Genomic DNA, 18,871 nt, shown 5'->3' with positions numbered 1-18,871 from the left:
CTACAGTGGATTCGCTGGATTCGATTATTCCTTTTTTTGTCTTCGCTGGCAGATCTGACACTATTTTTCAGCCACATTAGCAGGCGCATTGAGTCAACATGCAGCAAAGTGCAGTACTGGCAGTCTGTGCTGGTTGTGTTTACGACTGGTGGAAGTGAGGCAGAGTGTTCCAGCTGCAGGCAAATGTGTGGAGAGTCATCAGCACCTGAGAGCTTTCCACTTTTGATCATAGGCAGCCTTATTTTGTTCCACGCAGATGCTCGTGCTTACAAACAGCTGTTAACTACCAGGAACTGATGAAATCTGCACACATACACGCAGCTAAAAATCTGATTTTTTTGTTTTTATGCAGCATCATTCTAAATATTACTACATATGAAATTGTGCCCCTGCAGGTCTTACATCGTTAATAGATATGATAATAAAAGCCTCACTCAATGATCACAAATCTTTTTAATCAACCCATCCTTGTGAGCATAACCTTTGACCTGTGGGAGGATAAAAATGAGACACAGCCAACTTTCCCACCAGTAGCATATGAATTCCCCTTCCATATGGTACAATTGTCATCTGTTGCAACATGGTTCTCTGTAAATCTCTATAAATGTGGCCTTGATCCCTGGGGAAAGGATAGCTTGGCCTCCACACCCGTTATGGATCAGCAGGCTTTCCTCTGTACTCCCAGTGGATCGGTTTCAGCTGGAAAGAGACAGGTGCTTCACTTGACCTGAGCTGTCGGGACAAATTCAGAAAGGTCACACAAGACACACATCTCACCGAGAATGCAAAAATGCCACGGTATTCTCGACTGTTAAACCTCGGATATTTTACATAATTAAATTCCGCTGACCCTGAAAGCACCACCTGGCCCCGTGTCAGGTGTGCTGCCATCAAAGGAAATGAATACATATGTGTGCATACGTGAATGCGTGCGTGTGTGTGCTTTCACAGTCGGCGGTGACTCACTCCTCTCCGCTGTAACACATGCGTGGCTACATAATGGCGCGACTTAAAAGGGCCGCGCGCTTCTGCTGCTCCTTCGGTGGTTTCGCATAGGGAGAGACAATAAAAGTGCTCAAAGTGAAGAGCGAGAGAGAGGCTCTATCATTAACATTTAATTCAAGAGTGTGCGCATTTCCAGCTTTTCCGCTGCCCTGCCGAGTGTGTGTACGGAAGTGTGTAAAAGTGAAAACACACGCACGCAAACACAGGCAAACGAGGCCTTGATTTAATGCAAAATTTGGTAACGCTGCTTCCTCTTCCTGTGGGTTTACAAATAAATCCAGCCTCTACCGCACCGCACCGCACACACTTAGCCTGCTTGTGTGTTTGCATGCTCCACATGGGTGTGCTACAAAAAACATGGAATTAAGCATGTGATTCTTTTGTAAATGCATTAGGGAGTGGCTGAACGAGTGAAACAGTGACAGTGGTGGAGAAACAGAGACCATTCTTTGCATAAGGAGAGCTATGAAAGGGAAACAAGAATGTGTTGTATAACATTCAAGAATTCCAGACCTGATCTAATGGCTAAAAAAGAAGGGGGCCAGCAGGATTAAGAGATTTGCCATGTTTCCCCTTACCTGCCTCTCCCTTCTTCCATGTGCCCTAAGAAACATCTCCACAGCCATCTCTTGTGGAAGAGGGCAGACAGGACAGCGTTGCAGCCTGCAGCTTTGTCAGTTCCCCGCTCAGGAGAAACCATTAGCCCACAACTTGTTTGATAGCCTGGACACACAAGGTGGGGGGTGGGGGGTGGTGTCTGTTTAAGGCATGAGCCAGAGGAAAGACAGAACTGTAGCCTCACAGAAGGAGGAGACGGTTGCAAAAGACCACATGCAAATACAAAATACAAAGTAGAAAATGTACGAATGCACTGACTGAAATTCTGGGCCAACACTGATGTGTAGAGTAACAAATGGGCTTGGGTAGCAATCTGCATCCAGAAACTGTACATAGCACATAGTACTAGAATTTCACTCACCAAAACTGAGATAAAAAACTTATTGGATGGTCAATACCACACACCAAGCCTTATTAGTCAGATAATCCATTAAAAATGCTCTAAGAGGCACCAACAGCACACACACACACACACACACACACACTAAAGACTCCTATTGGCTCGACCTTCCAATGTCAGGACACCAGGCGATCACTGCAACCACACCCCTAACTCAATTATCCATGTGGATGAGTTAAAAAAAAATCCACCCCACTCTGAGTCACTATTAAGAAGAAACTGTCCACAGAGGGTGAAACCATTTTTTGGGAAATGTGCTTTTGAATGCTGTAAGGGTGGCCACTTCAACACAGCAGTCTGTGGGGATCGACTCGCTTTTGAAGCCAGCCTCAGGCGGTAGCTACAGTAATTGAAGTTGTGGCACCTCCACGTTGGCTTAACTTTCAGATCCAGAGGCTGGAAAAAATAACTGACCTGCTTTAAACTCTTTTAGCTCTTCATCAAACAGTTGAGCATTTAGCAGATAAATACTGCCCACTGACATGGGAAGGTGCCATTCTGTTTGCCAGTAGACCAATAGAAGTCAATGGGGCCAATACTGGCTGGTAACAATACCAATATAGGGGTTCATTCCTAAAATAATCTCTGAGCGATCAGCACTGAGCATGTTTCTAATGTTATATATGATGACGTTAAAGCTAACCTTCATTCCTGGATGGCCTTGGTCTCTACACAAACACGAGTTAATCACAGAAAAGTCGCCCTTCTTTTTAACAGGCGCTGTGGCGAAGCAGGGGGAAATTGTGAGCTTACAGCGATTTCACTTAGACCTTTATGCAACTGCCAGCGTCGCCGAGGGGCAGGCGGGACGGATGGGGACGTGATTCTACTGCTGTTTATGTTGAGGTCCCATATGGTGTCCATACTGGTGGACACAGTAGCGCCGTGCATGCTAGACATGAGCCCCCTGAAGCATTCAGAGCAGGCCGCTTCACTGTTACTGTATTTTAAATAGAAGCATGAATGAGCAAATCTGTTTGCCAAATGTGGGGTTCACTGCATGAAATCTGCACGTACATTAGCTTGTATATTATATAATTGTCCATGAATCCTTTTTAATATCACACCTGAAATTCACCTGTGTTGCTGCTGCTATGCACTGTTATGTACCACATACACAAAAAGTGAAACTATGTGAGGCAGTGAGGAGCCCCGAGGAGCCCTGGACAAGCTGTTATCTCATCCAGGGAGATAGGAAGTATGGACAGGAAATCTAGAGGGAGGGGGAGGAGAAGGCCCATATGGGAAGCGCAGTGTAAACAGTCTCAGCTTTTAATCATCCCAGCTCACGTTCGGAACTGGACACACTTTGATGTTCTCCCTCAGTGCCTCCTCCACCCTCCCATCCTTAGTTCCCAATCGGCTGCGCCGAGGGCCAGCCGAGGGGCGGGTGTGCAGATAGTGGGCTCAGACGGTTCAGAGAGACCGGGAGGCATTCACTACCTTGTGGGACACTGAGACGAAAGAATGTGAAGTGGTGCAGAGTTACCCGGTGTTCAGCCTTAATTATAGCTGATGTATTTAAGGGAGCTCTCAAAGGTCAATTCAACATTTTCAAAGCCCAAAAATACAATGCAGAGAAGGAAGAAAAGGAAGTCAAGATGGCTTTAAGTTAATAGGTGGAGCTTTAATGATGTCTTAATTGGGCCTGTTAAAAGAACACAGTTTATCTCCTCTTGCAAAAGTTCAACAACAATCCTCAAGTTCAGCATCATCTCAGAAGCTTTTGGACTTCTTCTTTATTCACCAAGTTTCATTCTGGAAGGGAGAGAGAGTCAAAATTCCTGAGCACTTGTATTTGTCCAAATAGTGCTGGCCAGACCCCAGCCAGTGTTCCAGTGAGCGTGTTCATTCAGAGGAAAGGGCATCCTTCCAGGGAGATCACAGTTTAACAGATCAGAGGGAGACAAGTACCACAGTGAAGTCTCATGACTTGGACACGCTGAAGAAAACTTCAGAACTTCTACTATCCCGAGACGTTTGTCCCACACATGGTAGCAAACACGATCAAAGCAGGACACAGTGCAAATTTTTTTAAAAAAAAACAGGCTCAGGGGAGCAGCACGTTGATAAAGATAGAAGGTAAAATCTGTCAGCTCCTCAAATTTTCAGAAAAACTCAGAGTGGAAAAACATGCATAAACAAAGCTAGCTTCTATTTAATACAGAGGACAGAATGCTATCTAAGATGGAAACTGGACAAAGACAGTGAAGCAGATAATCTGTATATGAAACTTTTTAGCCTTCAGCCCCCACATCCACTGGAAGACAAGAACGTAAAGTGGGACCATAAAGCCGCCTGCAGAGGCAACGGAGACCTGTTACAACAGGCCTAAGCTGCAACAAAGTGCATCCTGCAGCATATCACCACCTCTGTGCAGTGTGAGAACAGCCTGGGAGGAGAGAGAGTCTCCCAAAACTGCTCCTTCCCAGCCTCGGAGAGCAACACAATCAGTGGTCTGACTCAAGGAAAGCAGAGGAGGCTGTACAACCTACTTAGGCAGCAAAAAAAAAAGGAAAAAAGAAAAAAAGAGGGATCTTATCAGTACAAAATTAGGCTGTCGCCATGCTGACTGTGGCAGAGATAAAAATAATGGTTTGAGGGTAGCACTGGTGCACCTTTCATCCACACCTTCAGGGAAATACTGGTATATACAGGTTCATCAAAACCTCATCTCTCTCTCTCTGCAAACACTGCCAAGTTTTAAAGTTAAAAAAAAAAAAAAAACCCGGAAAGCTGGAAATCCCAGAAAGCTGGAAGTGCTTTGATCTCAACAACTCTGTGATATGCATCCGCAACATGTTGTCAACATCCCACACAGACAGGTTAAAGTGAGATCAGCTCAAACCGGAGAGGAAAACAGCAGTGGCTTTTTGCCGAGGGTAAAGCCGGGCTTTCTCCGTATAAATCCTTATCAATTATGGCAAACTGCAGCATCTGGCTCACCATTCACAAAACCTCCCACACCTGGTGAGTGAAGAGAGACAAGATCCTACAGAACCTCATATCTGTCGTCCCGTTTCTTTGGAGACGGTAAATAAATCGACACAGGCGAGCTTTATGGCGCAGGGACCTTAATCCACCCTGAATCCTAAATATGCACGGTGAACAGAGAACATGCTTCACATTTGCAGGGTTAAAGGCATGTTTTAAATCTAAAAAAATACTTTGCTTAAAATATAGGTTTACATGGGCCTCGACATGAAATGCTGTTATTTCGCAGTCTTAGACCACACCTTGATATTAAATATGATGGAAGTGCAATAGATGCCAAAAATAGTTACTGCAAAACAAAACCGTCACCTTAGAAAAAAGATACACCTAGAGAAGTTGGCAGGTTCAGCCAAACCACTGTTTCTCAGGGAGAGGTAAAAATAGAAAACAAACAAACCTCAATAAGATGTCTGTCATCACTATTGTTAAATGGAAAGTGTGATATTTATTGTGAGCAGCTCTAAAAAAATAAATAAATAAAAAAAGGGCACATAGTGCTGTAACCCATGGTCTCTGCTGCAGGATTTTGATGGCATACAGGTGTTCACATTGCTTGGTTTAATAGAGGCGGATGCTGTGTAAACTATAGGGAAACATAAGTCACTCTGCAGAGGGACTGATGCACTGAAGACAGGAGAGTGAGCTGTGAAAACTAATTTTCTAGTTAACGCGGTCTGAGTTATCAGTTGAACAGTGATTGTAGAACAGGTTAAAGTGCCCCTCTTGGGGGTGATCCAAAGGATAGCTCTAATTAATGTATTGAGTTTTGCTAGTAGTGTACTATAGGAGACGCTTTCAGACTAGTAATCCATATCTTAACAAAACTGTCAATGGGAGGGTCCCAGTGAGTAACTACAGATGTTGTAAAGCTGACCTACCAATGCATGCAGTGAATTGTTTTTCTAACAGCTATAAAGTTGTTACTGGCTGAGCTGGGTCGCACCAGGTGCACAGCTGCCACACTGAGTAAGTAACCTGGGCGTCAGGTGAGTTTTGAGGTAAATGGTGCAGCCATCCTTTAATGACACCCTACCTGCATTAGTTTTCCCTCTGCTTTGCCGGCACTTCCTCCCACGAACACCCCTTCCAAGGTGAGAGGCTTCCCCGTGGGCTCGTGCTTCAGCAGCGTCACCTTGATAACCGCTCGGAGGACCGGCCGCTCGGACTCCAGGCCGGGCTGGCCCAGCACCACCTGCAGGGCCGCCATGAGCAGCCACGGCCAGAGCCCGGCCGGGCGCCGCTGTGGGACGGTCATGGCCTCGGCTGTAGCGGCGGGTCCCGGCCGCACATGGTGGACTTCAAAGCAGGCAAGCACCGCGGATAAACAAAACGATATCTACAAGTAGGCTACACGCACAGGTCCCGCTTATTCTTCTGCCTACCGCTTAACAGATCCAAGTTTTTAAAGCTGGAGGACTTCCATCGTAATTCACGCGTGAATGTCCTAAAACTTCCATTCAGCGCCAGAGTTAATATTCACACTCTACACGTTTCAGAAATGCATATATCTCACATGGAAAACAGGAAAGTGATATACAAGAAATAAGCTCCGATTAACTTTTATCCAGTGTCATTTATGTGGGTGGTGAAGCACTGCATGCGCCAATGCACCGTGAAGACGAGCCGTGCCGTGTCAGATCTTGAAGAGTGCATTTGTTTCCAGCAGGGTGCTCTTCATCACAGACAGCTCTATGTCCTCGTTTGGAGCGTGTTTACGCTGTCGCTTAACTTGCTGTATCCTCTCCAAGAAGGACAGGTCCTGGCAACTGTGTATCCGTAAATCCTCGGTACTGTTTCACAACGAAGTGCACATTGGCCACTGTACCTTCCAGTCACATTTTGCGACCAAACACAAGAAAGCAAAGCTTTAAAAGTCGAGCCCGTCCCGTGAGCGCCACGCTTTCTGAATAAATCCACCAAAAACGCACAAGAGCGACGTCTAGAACTTCAAAGGCTGGCTTACAGGTTGCCGCCGGAGAGCTATGAGGCATGCTGACGGATCAAATGCGGTGCCGAAAAGTTGGGCAATGTTTCTTACAGCCGAGGAGTTGCGAAAAATAATCCTCAAGAAGCTGTTCCATTCAGCACCCCGCTCTGTGTAATTATTAACCGAAGCAAACGGACCGTTGCCTTACTTTGCTTGTAGCGTGGTAATTAAACTGGGTCTTCACTGACACAGCCATCAACTTCTTTTAAACCTACCCGTCGGGTGGGGGGAAACACACACACAGGCTTTCCCTGAGTTCAGAGCCTCCGCTGCACAGTGACAAATTAGACCCGATCCTCCTGAGAAAAGTGAAGGAAACTCGTTTATCAAAACTATCAACGAATACGGAGGGCAACGTTTGCAAAAATTTATTAAAAAAACAAAAAAAAAAAAGTAGCCCAACCTCCTCGTAGTGTTTGTTTAAAGAGGATAAAGCAGAGAGACAGACTGTACAGTTATAACACCGTCCTAAAAGTCTACCTCCCGGACTCTCTGTCGATCCCCTGGGATCTCATTGACAGTCTACCTGCTCACTGTCCCGCTGCCTTCACGTGCGAACGGAGACGGGACTTTCATCAAAGCTTCACTCCCAAAAGCGTGCGCGCGCGCGGGGTCATATAAACAGATTGTGTTTCAGGTGTTTTATGTTGTTATTTGTATACCACTTTTGGAATTGTAATGTTAACGTTACCGCTTCCTAACTTCACAATTCTATTTCAGGGTAAACAGCAAAAACATACTACTTTCCATACAAGTTTAATCCGCTACAAGCACGTAAATATACAAAAAAAAAAAAGTTTGTTTTTTTTGTAATCTGCTATCGTATTTAGAGTTTACGAAGAGCACCCGAAGGCAGCATCAGTGAGTTCAGCAGAGGCGCTTCATCAAAAATGAGTGAGTGGCTCCCTCTCGTGTTTAAAACAAGCAAACTGGTTTATTAATAGTGCAGTACACATAAAAACATAAAACATCCATCCAACCATAAAGTACATTCATATTTATTTTAAATATTCAGCTACATGTTTTAAAAAGTACATCTATGGAGAGATCTGGTGGAAAATAAAAAAGTGAGGAAAATACCACTGCCACTTGGTCACTACCGTAAAGCAAACAATCAGCAGATAAAGTGCTTCTCTCTCCCAAAATAATGTCTCCTTTTAAAACACTGCACTACCATTTTACTGTTTAAAAAATGTGTGTCAAAATGCAGTGAGCCTGCAATTTCAATTCTTTAAAAAAAATCATGCTCACAATATGGATGTAAAACATGTCATGCATGTTTTAAAGCTGTAAATGAAAATCTTACAGAAATAAAACCATCAGTTTTAATTACAGTGGATGTAAAGCAAAGGCATTACCATGCAACTCCAAACAATCCACATCATATACAGTACCAGTCAAAAGTTTGGACACAATCATCCACTGATATGAAGTGTGTCCAAACTCTTGACTGGTACTGTGCCTACTACTGCAAAAGATTTGAAATAAGATAAAAGAGAACAGAACAACAAACATTTGCACAATGAGTAATCTTTCAAATGGAGACTGCAGTATGGCAATATTCAGAACTTAAGATCGCATCCTGGAGTGAATCAGGGCTCCCTGTCACATGCCAATCAAACCAACAAGCTGAGATCTAAAATGAGAAATATGACATAGTGTCATCATGGACCTTGCTGATATTAGCAAACATAAACTATTTAAACGCCTTTCCTTCAACTAGTTTTACTCTCGAAAGTGCTCCCAAAATGTTCGGTCGTGTCTTACCTGAAGAGCTGGTGTATTTCCTGTGCAGCCGCTGTTATAATTCCTGACTGGAATCCCCGGGACTGTCACCAGCTGCCGTCTCTCTGTCCCTTGCATCATCAGTGGTAACCTTACCAGGGCACAGAAGGAAACCACAGCAAATAACCTAGCCTTTCTTGTTAAACAATACACAGTTAAAGTTACAAGAAAAGATAAAGTATCATTTCACATTTTTCTACTTGTGTGAAAATCTGATTAGAGTTTATGTTGCATTTATACATAAAAATAGAAATTTCAAACTTTTCTTGCTAGACTGCTGGTCAGAGCCTTCGTAGCCACCTGACGTCCCTTGCAAACTTCAAGGGTTAAGATTACTTTATTGTTTACCATAGAAGAAGACATTTAAGATCGGAAAAAAGCTGCATCGAAAAACTGACAATATCACACATTACAGTAATACCGATAAAACAGGGACACTTTAGCTTCAGGAAGTCTTCGGTGCACAGGCTTACCTCCACTATGGCATCGTCAGGCATTTGCTCAGGTACCGACACCACACACTCTTGCTGCTCTTTGTATGCAACTATAGGATGATTGCTCGACACTATGGTGCGTTCCGCACAGAAGGAGTCAGATCTGATGGTGCTGCCGCTGCTGCTGTCATAACAGGCGTTGGCAGAAGACTCTGGCGCAGGGACCAACTCCTCCTGAGGCTCAACTTTAACCAGGCAGATACTGGGTGGCGTCTGCATGACCTCATCCGCGATCTGAAAAACTGCTTCCAAGTTGATGTCATAGTTTTTTGCCTCCTGGTTTTCATTTTTCTGCAAGCCTTGGCTGTTTTCCCTGAGAAACAACATGTCTCCAGAACATCCTGCCTAAAAAAGTCACAATAAAAGCACATGTTAAATATGGCGCATATTGAAAAAAAATCATCTTTCTCAACCAGTCACTGACTTTTTGTGTCACGTGATAGTGTGAATACACTCCAGTTATCCTACCTGGTAATAACTCTGAGGAGAGAACAATCCTGCCTGAAAGCCGCCGCCTGCAATATGAGGTGCCACGAGGTTGGGATGGTAGCAATGGTAACCTTCAGGAAGGACAAAAGAGAGCACATTCAGTGAAGTGATGTAAAGGCTGTGTTTTATATCTCTAACAGATCAAATCGTTTCATGCTCACCCGAGGAACAGTAGCCAGGCTGATATTGCACATTACAAGGACTAAAACTGGTGAAATTTGGACTTCTGTGATTTGTTTGGGCCAGTAAACTCTGCTGAAAGTTCACAGCATTGGAGCTTGAGGTTACTCCGGTGTAAGGGTGGCCCCTCATCAGGTATCGTGGTGGCACAGGGGTCCCACTGTAGGATTTCATGGCCTGACTTTTATGTGGATAGTAAGGAGGACTGGCCTCGGGAATTGTGGGGCTCAGCAACAAAGAGCCTCCTGGAGAAACTGGAAGAAACAAAGCATGGCAGGAACCTGTCAGACAGCAGTGCAGAGCCTAAGTGTTGGTACAGGAGGGCAGAGCAGGGTATGCTGTCCCGTCACACTTTTTACTCTCTTACACTGAATACAACACAGCAGTACAAACATCATTTAAATGAAAGAAACAAGTCTTGGGTAAAAATTCATGTTAATATCTTAATTAACAACAGAGATAGATATGGTGTTCACACTTATGACAGTTAGCCCTATCAGCAGGTAGGCTGCCACATTCAATTATGAACATATAATAAACAACACTAACATTTAACCACTTGAAAGTGAATATTGATTTTTTTTTTTATTTATTAAAAACCAAATTTAAATTTGCTGAAACAGCAAACAATGGTAAATGGACTAGTTTTTATATAGTGCTTTTCTACTCTGTCTGAGCACTCAAAGTGCTTATACAACATATTTGCATTTACCCATTCATACAAGCACTTCCATGAGTAACTAAGCTAAGTGCTTACTGTCTAACATTCACACACATTCATACGTGTCGGAGAGCAACTTGGGGTTCAGTATCTTGCCCACGGATACTTTGGTATGCAGCCCGGAGCAGCCAGGAATTGAACCACAGACCTTCCAATCAGTAGGTGATCTGCTCTACCTCCTACCTCTACCTCCTGAGTTACCGCCACCCCACTTTTAAGCAGTGGCATCCTTATCCTGCTGATCATACTCATGCATTGACTTACAGTTCTGGCACACACAATATGTCTGGCCCCTGCGGCCCCCTTTGTTGCACCACACACACACACACACACACACACTATACACCCAAATCTGTTCTTAGACAGCTCTGTAAGAAGTAGTATGCTATCATCCTTTCCTACCTCCATCTTTCTTTAGGCCCTAACTTGGACATTTCTTGAGAAAATTAAATATATATACATATTAAAACACTTTGTTTTGACCATGTTCTATGTTGCTATATAGTGAGGCAAGCTCTCACATGCGACATGTAAGGCTGTCAAATGTAAGTTTAGTATTTCCTGGGGTGGACAGAAAAATATATTTTAGAATATTCTGCAATAGCAAACTTTAGATATATAAAATATGATTTTTTTTCTTTTAAAAGTAACTGATGGCCTTTCAACACAAACCTGACCACAGAACAGGTTTTCACACAAAGCAGCTGTTCCATTTTAAAGAAAACACCTCATGAGGCCAACCATAAGCTTCCACTGTCATCCTTTAAATAATCATTCACAGTAAGTTGCAGAGTAGCACTTGCCTCCTCTCACATGTTTGTCTCTGTCACCTCCGTTCAGACAAAAGCGCTGATAGCCACTCGGGGGCCGGCAGTTCACGCTCAGACCGGCTTCAAGCTTGGCTTTATTGTCCACGGTGAGCCTCCTCAGCTTCGCAACCAGCTCAGGGTGGTCTCGCTTGAAGCTGGGGTTGTAAAAGCAGTGATACACCTTCATGTCCAGGTTGGTTTGACCATCGGCCTTCTTGAAGCCGTACAAGTTGAGCTGACGGACAAAGCTGGAGAAGTTGGTGGTTTTGAAGGCCTCGGTGCTGTCTGAGATGATGGCGCTTGGAGACAGGACCTCCCTCTCGAACACCTGCTGGTCAATGACAACGAGTTCACCATGGTGGTCCCAGCAGATGCCTTTATTGGCCGGGTTGTTCACCAAACGCCACAGCTTGGCAGGAAAATGATTAGGGTTGATGGTGTCAGGGAGTGAACCTAAGCCGACCTCCATGCCTCTGCCTGTACAACCGAAGCAGGGTAACAATATTAGACCTGCAGCTCCAACTCCCAAAGCAGCTTACCCCGCCAAGATTTTAAGTTTATAACGTTTATTGTTAAGTAAATATGCCAAGTAATCAAGTAAAGTGTCAAGTATCAAGTAATATGTCAAAGTTACACTCAAGTTATAACAAGTTACCGCTGATAAAGCCTTAAACCTATAAAATAAAATGCTATAAAAAGTTAAATGCTGGCTTCCACTATTACTGTTTGCTAGCGTTAGCTAACATTAGCCCACTGGGTGTATTAGCTGGTCAAAGAGCTCTTTCTGAAATCATTTTAGTCCCGTCAGAGCTGTTCAAGCTTCATCCAACTCCATATTGCTTATATATTTTAAGTCAGGTAAAGAAAATAATAATAATTAAAAAAAAAAAAAGAACATCACAATGACAGTACCTGTATCCCCAAAGATAACCCCCAGGTCGCAGTAAGAACCGTTGGAAGTTCCCGACCGTTGGTGGAGCTGATGGGGTTCAAGGTCTCCATGTGACGCTCCTTTAAAAAAGCCGCTGTAAACAGCACTTATTTCACTGGGAAAAAAGGGCCAGGATTCTTCCACATATCAACACCAGAACTGGACCATAAGCATCACACAGAGAGCCAAGAACAGTTTTCTTAGAGGGTGTATAAACTTTAGGGTTTATACAACCTTTAAAGGGTTTAGATGGTTTAATCGCCAGAGGCACAGAAATGCCTTCAAGTAATATTATTACACAGATCTGCAAATAGCCCGGTGACTATAATGCAGGCACAAAAGACACAAACTGCTGTTTACAGCTTACATTTTACACTCTCTGAGTTTATTTGTTGCTTGCAGCTTCATACGGCTCCAGAGACGGTTATGAGGCAGCAGTGACAACCACGGGTTACTTATTCATAATAAACGAATAACAAATAAACAAAATGTGACTAAATTATGTTAATTGTTAAAAGCCATTTGAGAGGTAATATAACCGTGGCTTAGGTCAGCGTGGCTTTATTATGAATAATATTTAAGTGTAACAACCACCAGGTTCAAACAGCAATATTTAACCCGTTTTGAAGCATCATCGCCATTTTTAGTCATTTACGCACATTTTGTGATCTAAAGACACAAATCCCTTTTGGGGTGGTGTCAGAAAGGATATCTGGCATAAAACGCTGAAGCATCATCTACAAAAATATGAAATAATAATTTTTTAAATGTACCTGTGCATTTCGTCTTGTGACATATTGAATGTGAAAGCCTGTAAGCTGTTGAGCTCGTAAGAAATGAAATTGTTGTCAAATTAAAAAAAAAAGGCAAACTTTCACTTAAATATAAGTGTGTTAAATAAGTTTGCTAAACTGCATAAAAACACCGTGTTAGTAATGTTTGTTTTATCATTTTTAGCATTTATAATCCAAATCAAACCTAAAAATTAATTGCATGGAAGGCTACAGAGGAAACTGGATATCTGCTTGTCCACCACTACGATGTCCGGTTTGGTTAGCCATCACAAGTTTGTCTGTCTGTATCTGGAAGTCCCACAGGATCTGAGCTCAGTCATTCTCATCCACCTGTAGAGGCGTATCCCGTTTTGACCTCGGGACTTCCAGGTCATACTCAGCACAGATGTTCCTGTATACGAGCCATTCCCAAAGAGTGCTGCGGCCAGCTTAAAAAACAGAAAATCCCATGGGGCCCACCCAGTCTTAAATCTTCACTCAAATCAGAATACAAGAGAAAGTGATGGATTTCCTTGAAGCTTTTATTCCAAAACCATAAACAACACAGGTTGTTGGCTATAAATTTCTAATGCTACCCAGCCATATGTAAAGTGCTAATACTAATATGTGAGTCACTTGCCACTGGGACACAGACTTCAATACAAGAGCAGTAAATTTAGGTCAGAGTAATGAATAATGTCACAAACTAACCACCTCCTGTTACCAGTTTTAATTCACTTTTTATATAAATATGTACATTTATTAAATATATAACTATACATACTCGTTTCAGAGTGAATTTCTGTTATTACTGCAGCCCAACTGGGGACCCCAGCCCACACTTTGGGAATCACTGCTGTATATTATGCCAGCCACTTGGTTATGGTGTTCCATGTATGCCCTGCCTGCTAGCATCTTGCACCCTGCTGTTATGTGCTGGAATGTCTCAGGGCATCTCTGCACAGCCTGCACCTGGGGTCTTGCCTGGTGTGGCACACCCCAGCCTTTACTGATCTTGTTGCAAGTATTGTTGTTATATGTTGCATCCTTCTCCCATATGCTCTTCCAGTATTGCTCCGTCTTCATCCTTGTTGGGGGTGCTGTTCACATATTGTCCCCCTGCCACTGAGAGGACACCTTGGATGGTTCAGTGGAGATCATGTGGTTTATTCTCCTGGCTTCTCTAGCTCTCATATACCTCTTCAAGTGGTTAGCCAAGGCTGTGAGTTTCTGCTTGGCAGTTTCTAAGACCTCTGGTATGGACAGCTTGTTGCATTTCTTAGGCACCCCTCTCCTCATCACACCTCTTGACTGATAGCTGGCTAACTTCCCTCCATGCTGCCTTGAGGTTGGAATGTAATTTTGTTGTATGTTTGACATATAATGACAATAAATTCTTCTGATTCAAGTCTCCTTTTCCATGGAGGGTACTGCTCCTTGTGGCTGTTCATCTTATAGGCAAGCATCTCAAGGATCACTACTGCCATGATACGTCAGCTGGTTGGTTTCAGTGATGGTCACAGTAGTGGTTGTGCATAGTGCTGTGTTCACATCTTCTAGTAGACTTTCAGAAGGTCCACATTTCCAGCTTAGCCATGATCTTTTCTTTCAGCTACTCTGGCAGTCAATGTACCAGTTGTTCTTGGGATTTGGTACCCAATCTCAGAGTGTGGGTATGAAGGCATCTCCCCCCTAACCTGATGTCCTGGCTCCCCCTTGCTGTAGCGTTTGTGATGTACCTCATCAAGCTCTATAGCAGTTGCTTCTTGGATATTCCCGAAAATACCCAAATACACTTTTTAAAGTTTTCTTTTAAATATTAATTTAATCTCATTAATCATGATCACAGGAATCTAGTATATCAAATGTAATTACTTCTACTGCTTTTTTCATATCAAGTTTCTATTTTTTCCCATTTTTCATCATTCTCTTAACAGGCATAGATTTTTATTCAGGCGGACTACAGGGACGCCTCTGTGTTGGTGCATGTTATATGCTGCTAGGTCCTCATAGAGCGACGTAATTCCTAAGCGACTAGAAAAATCATCCAAACATCACTTGGTGTGATTGTTTAGTGTTTGTGCGGTTATTTTCCCGAGGATCGGAACATAATGGCATTGGAAACGGTCCCCAAAGATCTGCGCCACCTACGAGCCTGTCTGCTGTGTTCGTTAGTGAAGGTGAACTTTAACCCGAGAGGGCAAATCTGCCACGATAGCTCCCGTGCTAACGTGTGCTAACACTGCGCACTGTTTTCCTCCTGTGGGGTCCGACAAATATCGCTTTGATGGAGACTCAGTCACGGAATAATACCGAAACATATACTGGACCTTAGTTTTTTTGTTGTTGTTGTTGTTGTTGTTCACAAAAAGACACGGATTGGGGCAGAGCCTGGGCAGAGACGATAGTCTGTGAGAAAACGTAGAATAACTCGAAGACATAAATATCCAAGAAAGCCAAACTGAAAGCTTCTTAGATTAATGTTAAAGTTAAAAATCTACGAGAAATCAAACCAGAAACGATCGTTGTCTCTTTATGCTTTATTCTGTAAGCTTGGATCAGTATCAGTACACTCGCAATTTTCTTCGAAATATATCATCCCAACTGGGCCGATTATCATTATTATTTAGCCACGAACGCCCCTACTGTGTATAGGTTTGTTAGTACGATTATATATGATTAGCTGACCCTCTTAAATAGTTTTGCTACACTCAAGTGTAACATTTGTAAAGCAGAGTTGTGTCAGAAGCAGTTAATATCTCACATCTCATCTGTGAGCCTTTCCAATGGCTTCTCTTTATTGACGCCTCACTCTTTCTCTTTAGACCATTGATCAGTTTGAATATGACGGCTGTGACAACTGTGAGTCGTACCTCCAGATGAAGGGGAATCGAGAGATGGTGTATGAATGCACAAGTTCCTCGTTTGATGGGTAAGTGTTTATTAAGCAGTAATTACGTATTTCTTTGTTTGGCCTTTCCTAATGTTTGCTGACACTGATTATATATTTACAGTGTGATTGCCCAGATGAGCCCTGAAGATAGCTGGGTGGCTAAATGGCAGAGAATAGGTAAGACTCTGCCCTGAAGCATACAATCATGGTAAAAAAGGACAAGAGCACCATCTCTGTCTGCCCTGAGGTTTTCTGTATCAGGACGTAATAATCTGGTTAAAATGCTTTTAAATACATTCTCAGAAGAACTACAACACAACACACTGTGCGATTGTTTATTTAACAGTAAACAATAAGTTGGCTTTTTACATTTAAGTGCTCAGAGAAACTGCAGAAAACCCAAGAGCTTCATCTCGGACTCTACAGTCCTCAGTTGGCATGTTAAAAATTAAAGTTCATGACAGCATAATTAGAAAAAGTCTGAACAAGTATGGCTGTTTGGAAGGGCTGCCAGGAGAAAGCCTTTTGTCTCTAAAAAGAACATGGCAGCATGGCTTAAGTTAAGTTGCATCTGAACAAACTACAAGACTTCTGGAACAATGTCCTTTAGACAGACAAACCAAACCCAGCATATCAGCACAAACACCTCATGCACAGGGGTGGAGGGGTGATGATTTGGGCTTGTTTTGCAACCATTGAGTCGACCACAAACTCCTCTGTATACCAAAATAATCTAGAGTCAAATATGAAGCCACCTGTGATCCCAAGTACAGCAGCAGAATGGCTGAAAATGAACAGAATGAAGGTGTTTCAGCGACCCAGCCAAAGTCCAGACCTCAACCTGACTGAAATGCTGTGGCGAGAGTGTAAGAGAGCTGCGCATAAACCAATGTCTGCAAACCAAATGAGTGAAACAAAACAAAGAAATGCGGGCCAGAATTTCTCCACAGTGATGCGAAAGACAGATAAAGTCACACAGAAAACTGTTACTTCATCTGTTTTTGCTGCTTCTGAATTTTGGCTTAATTTTTGTTAAATAATGACAAACTTGTAACGTTCATACCAAGCTCTGTTTGCCTAATTTTAAACCAGGGCTATAATTATTCTTTATTATGTTCTGAAAAGTTCAACCTTAAACAAAGGGTGTACTTTGTTTTTTACTGTTCCTGTATGCTGCCCTGGCAGCACTGATGATAGATCATGATTTGAACTGTGTGGCTGTCCTTAAAACTGCTCACTCACTGTTTTAGTTGCAGTCTTACAGAGTTTTATTTCTGGCCAGTATTCTCAGTTGGAACTTGCTGAAAGGACACTTTTTTTTAGATCTGCTGTTGTCAAAGATGACAGCCAGAAGAGCTGATCTGAAACTGGCTCTGTAAAACAATTAAATGGAAGAGAATTAAAGTCATTTGTTAATTCTTATTAACTTTAAATCAGCCTCTTGTTTAAAAAATAATAATTTAATAGACCTCCATATAGGTTAGAATCATTTGTGTTCTATTTTGTAAAGTATTGTTTCAGGTTGTTTATCGTTTGGAACATTTTGAGTGAAATAGTCCATGTTTTTTTCTGCTTTTTAAAAAATTTTTTAGGCAACTTCAAGCCAGGTGTGTATGCAGTGTCAGTGACTGGCAGACTACCTCCAGGTACATTCAGATTCAGCACCACGCGTGCTGTTAAATGCCTGTTTCTTGATTGGAATTCTCTCCTTGCTTCACGCGTTTACGTTGCTCTCTGTTCTCTCCTCTGTAGGCGTGGTGAGAGAGCTGAAAAGCAGAGGAGTGATCTACAAATCCAGAGACACGGCGGTGAAGACGTAAATCCTGCGGTTTGTCACCAGAGTTGGACCATACCGCTTCACCGTGTCTGTGATGTTTTGTGTAACTGTTAGTTTTTGGGTTTTGTTATTAGAAATAATCAAAAAGGTGGATATTTTAATTTGTTTGAACAGTTGAGGTGAAATAAAGATCTGTTTATAAAAAAAAAAAAAAAAAAAAAACAGAAATACAGGGGTATTTTTTTAAGTTTCTGGAACAAATTCATCCCCCAACAACATGCTCATCATCCTGCATGAATAATTTAGTTCCAAACAGCTGGCAAAGCTTTTCCTAGATGGGACATTTTCAGCAGTTTGCGGTAGAGTGGGACGTATTTCTTCTGCAGTCTTCTCTACACTCCCCTATACATGAATGCTTACATCTTTATCTTTTTGACACTATGAGCTCCTCTGTGGAAAAATTCTAGCAGTCGGACACTCTGAGAAACCTGAGCTCAGTGATGCCGAGCAAAGGACTTGACTGTCCTCACCAGTGATTTCTCAACATCTTCAATATCACCGTCTTCAAAGTCAGGCTCGACGCGTCCAGGTGAAGACCCCTGAAGAAAAGAATGGCTGATCAAACAAACCTTTAACCGCTGTGTATGTGGGACTGCTTTCTGCTGCTGGTTTGAATGAAAACGTCTCACCTACTCATGCGACACATCACAGTCAGACACTGACAGCCATTTCAGTCCAGCTGCATGAATACCGAATGTGATGCATTAGGATTAAATGGTTGAAATGAACAATAAAATGTCACATATTAACATCTGACAATGTGAGGAAATTATATCTATATTTTTCCCCCACGACCCTGATTGATTTTTATCATCTGCCCATAAGCCAGGATATCTCCTCATGAAGAATAATCAGTTGTCTCTACATTAATGAGCTGGCAGCTTTGTCCAAACTGTAAATAACGTATCAGAAGGTAAAGATGCTCAAGGTTTGTACAACTCTGTGTGTGTGTGTG

The 18,871-nt window shown here is 42.7% G+C and overlaps 3 protein-coding genes across 3 annotated transcripts in view; 1 reads left to right on the top strand and 2 right to left on the bottom strand.

The window, feature by feature from the left end:
- Positions 1-6,272, bottom strand: part of rnf43 (ring finger protein 43) — an 85,342-nt gene extending 79,070 nt beyond the window's left edge. The window contains exon 1 of the mRNA XM_030747339.1: positions 6,051-6,272. Within this exon, the coding sequence (XP_030603199.1) occupies positions 6,051-6,272 (222 nt within the window). The remainder of the gene's footprint in view (positions 1-6,050) is intronic.
- Positions 6,273-7,923: 1,651 nt separating this feature from the next.
- On the bottom strand, positions 7,924-12,680 carry hsf5 (heat shock transcription factor family member 5). Its single transcript, XM_030747340.1, has 7 exons — positions 12,395-12,680; positions 11,477-11,959; positions 9,934-10,206; positions 9,752-9,843; positions 9,263-9,628; positions 8,772-8,880; positions 7,924-8,640 (listed from the first exon to the last, which is right to left on the bottom strand). The coding sequence occupies exons 2-6, from the start codon at positions 11,949-11,951 to the stop codon at positions 8,806-8,808; spliced, it is 1,281 nt and encodes a 426-aa protein (XP_030603200.1). The 5' UTR covers positions 11,952-11,959; positions 12,395-12,680; the 3' UTR covers positions 7,924-8,640; positions 8,772-8,805.
- A 2,518-nt stretch (positions 12,681-15,198) lies between these two features.
- supt4h1 (SPT4 homolog, DSIF elongation factor subunit) lies at positions 15,199-18,650 on the top strand. The gene is made up of 5 exons (XM_030746555.1): positions 15,199-15,366; positions 16,012-16,118; positions 16,201-16,256; positions 17,672-17,725; positions 17,832-18,650. Exons 1-5 carry the CDS (start codon positions 15,298-15,300, stop codon positions 17,897-17,899), a joined length of 354 nt encoding a protein of 117 aa, XP_030602415.1. The 5' UTR covers positions 15,199-15,297; the 3' UTR covers positions 17,900-18,650.
- The last annotated feature ends 221 nt before the right edge of the window (positions 18,651-18,871 follow it).

Source organism: Archocentrus centrarchus, chromosome 14 (assembly GCF_007364275.1).
Source record: "Archocentrus centrarchus isolate MPI-CPG fArcCen1 chromosome 14, fArcCen1, whole genome shotgun sequence".
In the NCBI taxonomy this organism is placed as follows: Eukaryota; Metazoa; Chordata; class Actinopteri; order Cichliformes; family Cichlidae; genus Archocentrus; species Archocentrus centrarchus.
This window is presented reverse-complemented; position numbering and strand designations above follow the sequence as displayed.

What these genes read in the sequence shown, in the direction of transcription:
- hsf5 (XM_030747340.1), bottom strand. Translation starts at nt 11,951, where the DNA reads ATGGAGGTCGGCTTAGGTTCACTCCCTGACACCATCAACCCTAATCAT. An exon ending in AGACAAACATGTGAGAGGAG is followed by an intron (nt 10,207 to 11,476) that starts GCAAGTGCTACT and finishes TGTTTCTTCCAG; the next exon opens with TTTCTCCAGGAGGCTCTTTG. An exon ending in CTGACGATGCCATAGTGGAG is followed by an intron (nt 8,881 to 9,262) that starts GTAAGCCTGTGC and finishes TGCCCTGGTAAG; the next exon opens with GTTACCACTGATGATGCAAG.
- supt4h1 (XM_030746555.1), top strand. Translation starts at nt 15,298, where the DNA reads ATGGCATTGGAAACGGTCCCCAAAGATCTGCGCCACCTACGAGCCTGT. An exon ending in TGCTGTGTTCGTTAGTGAAG is followed by an intron (nt 15,367 to 16,011) that starts GTGAACTTTAAC and finishes CTTTCTCTTTAG; the next exon opens with ACCATTGATCAGTTTGAATA. An exon ending in ACAAGTTCCTCGTTTGATGG is followed by an intron (nt 16,119 to 16,200) that starts GTAAGTGTTTAT and finishes ATATATTTACAG; the next exon opens with TGTGATTGCCCAGATGAGCC.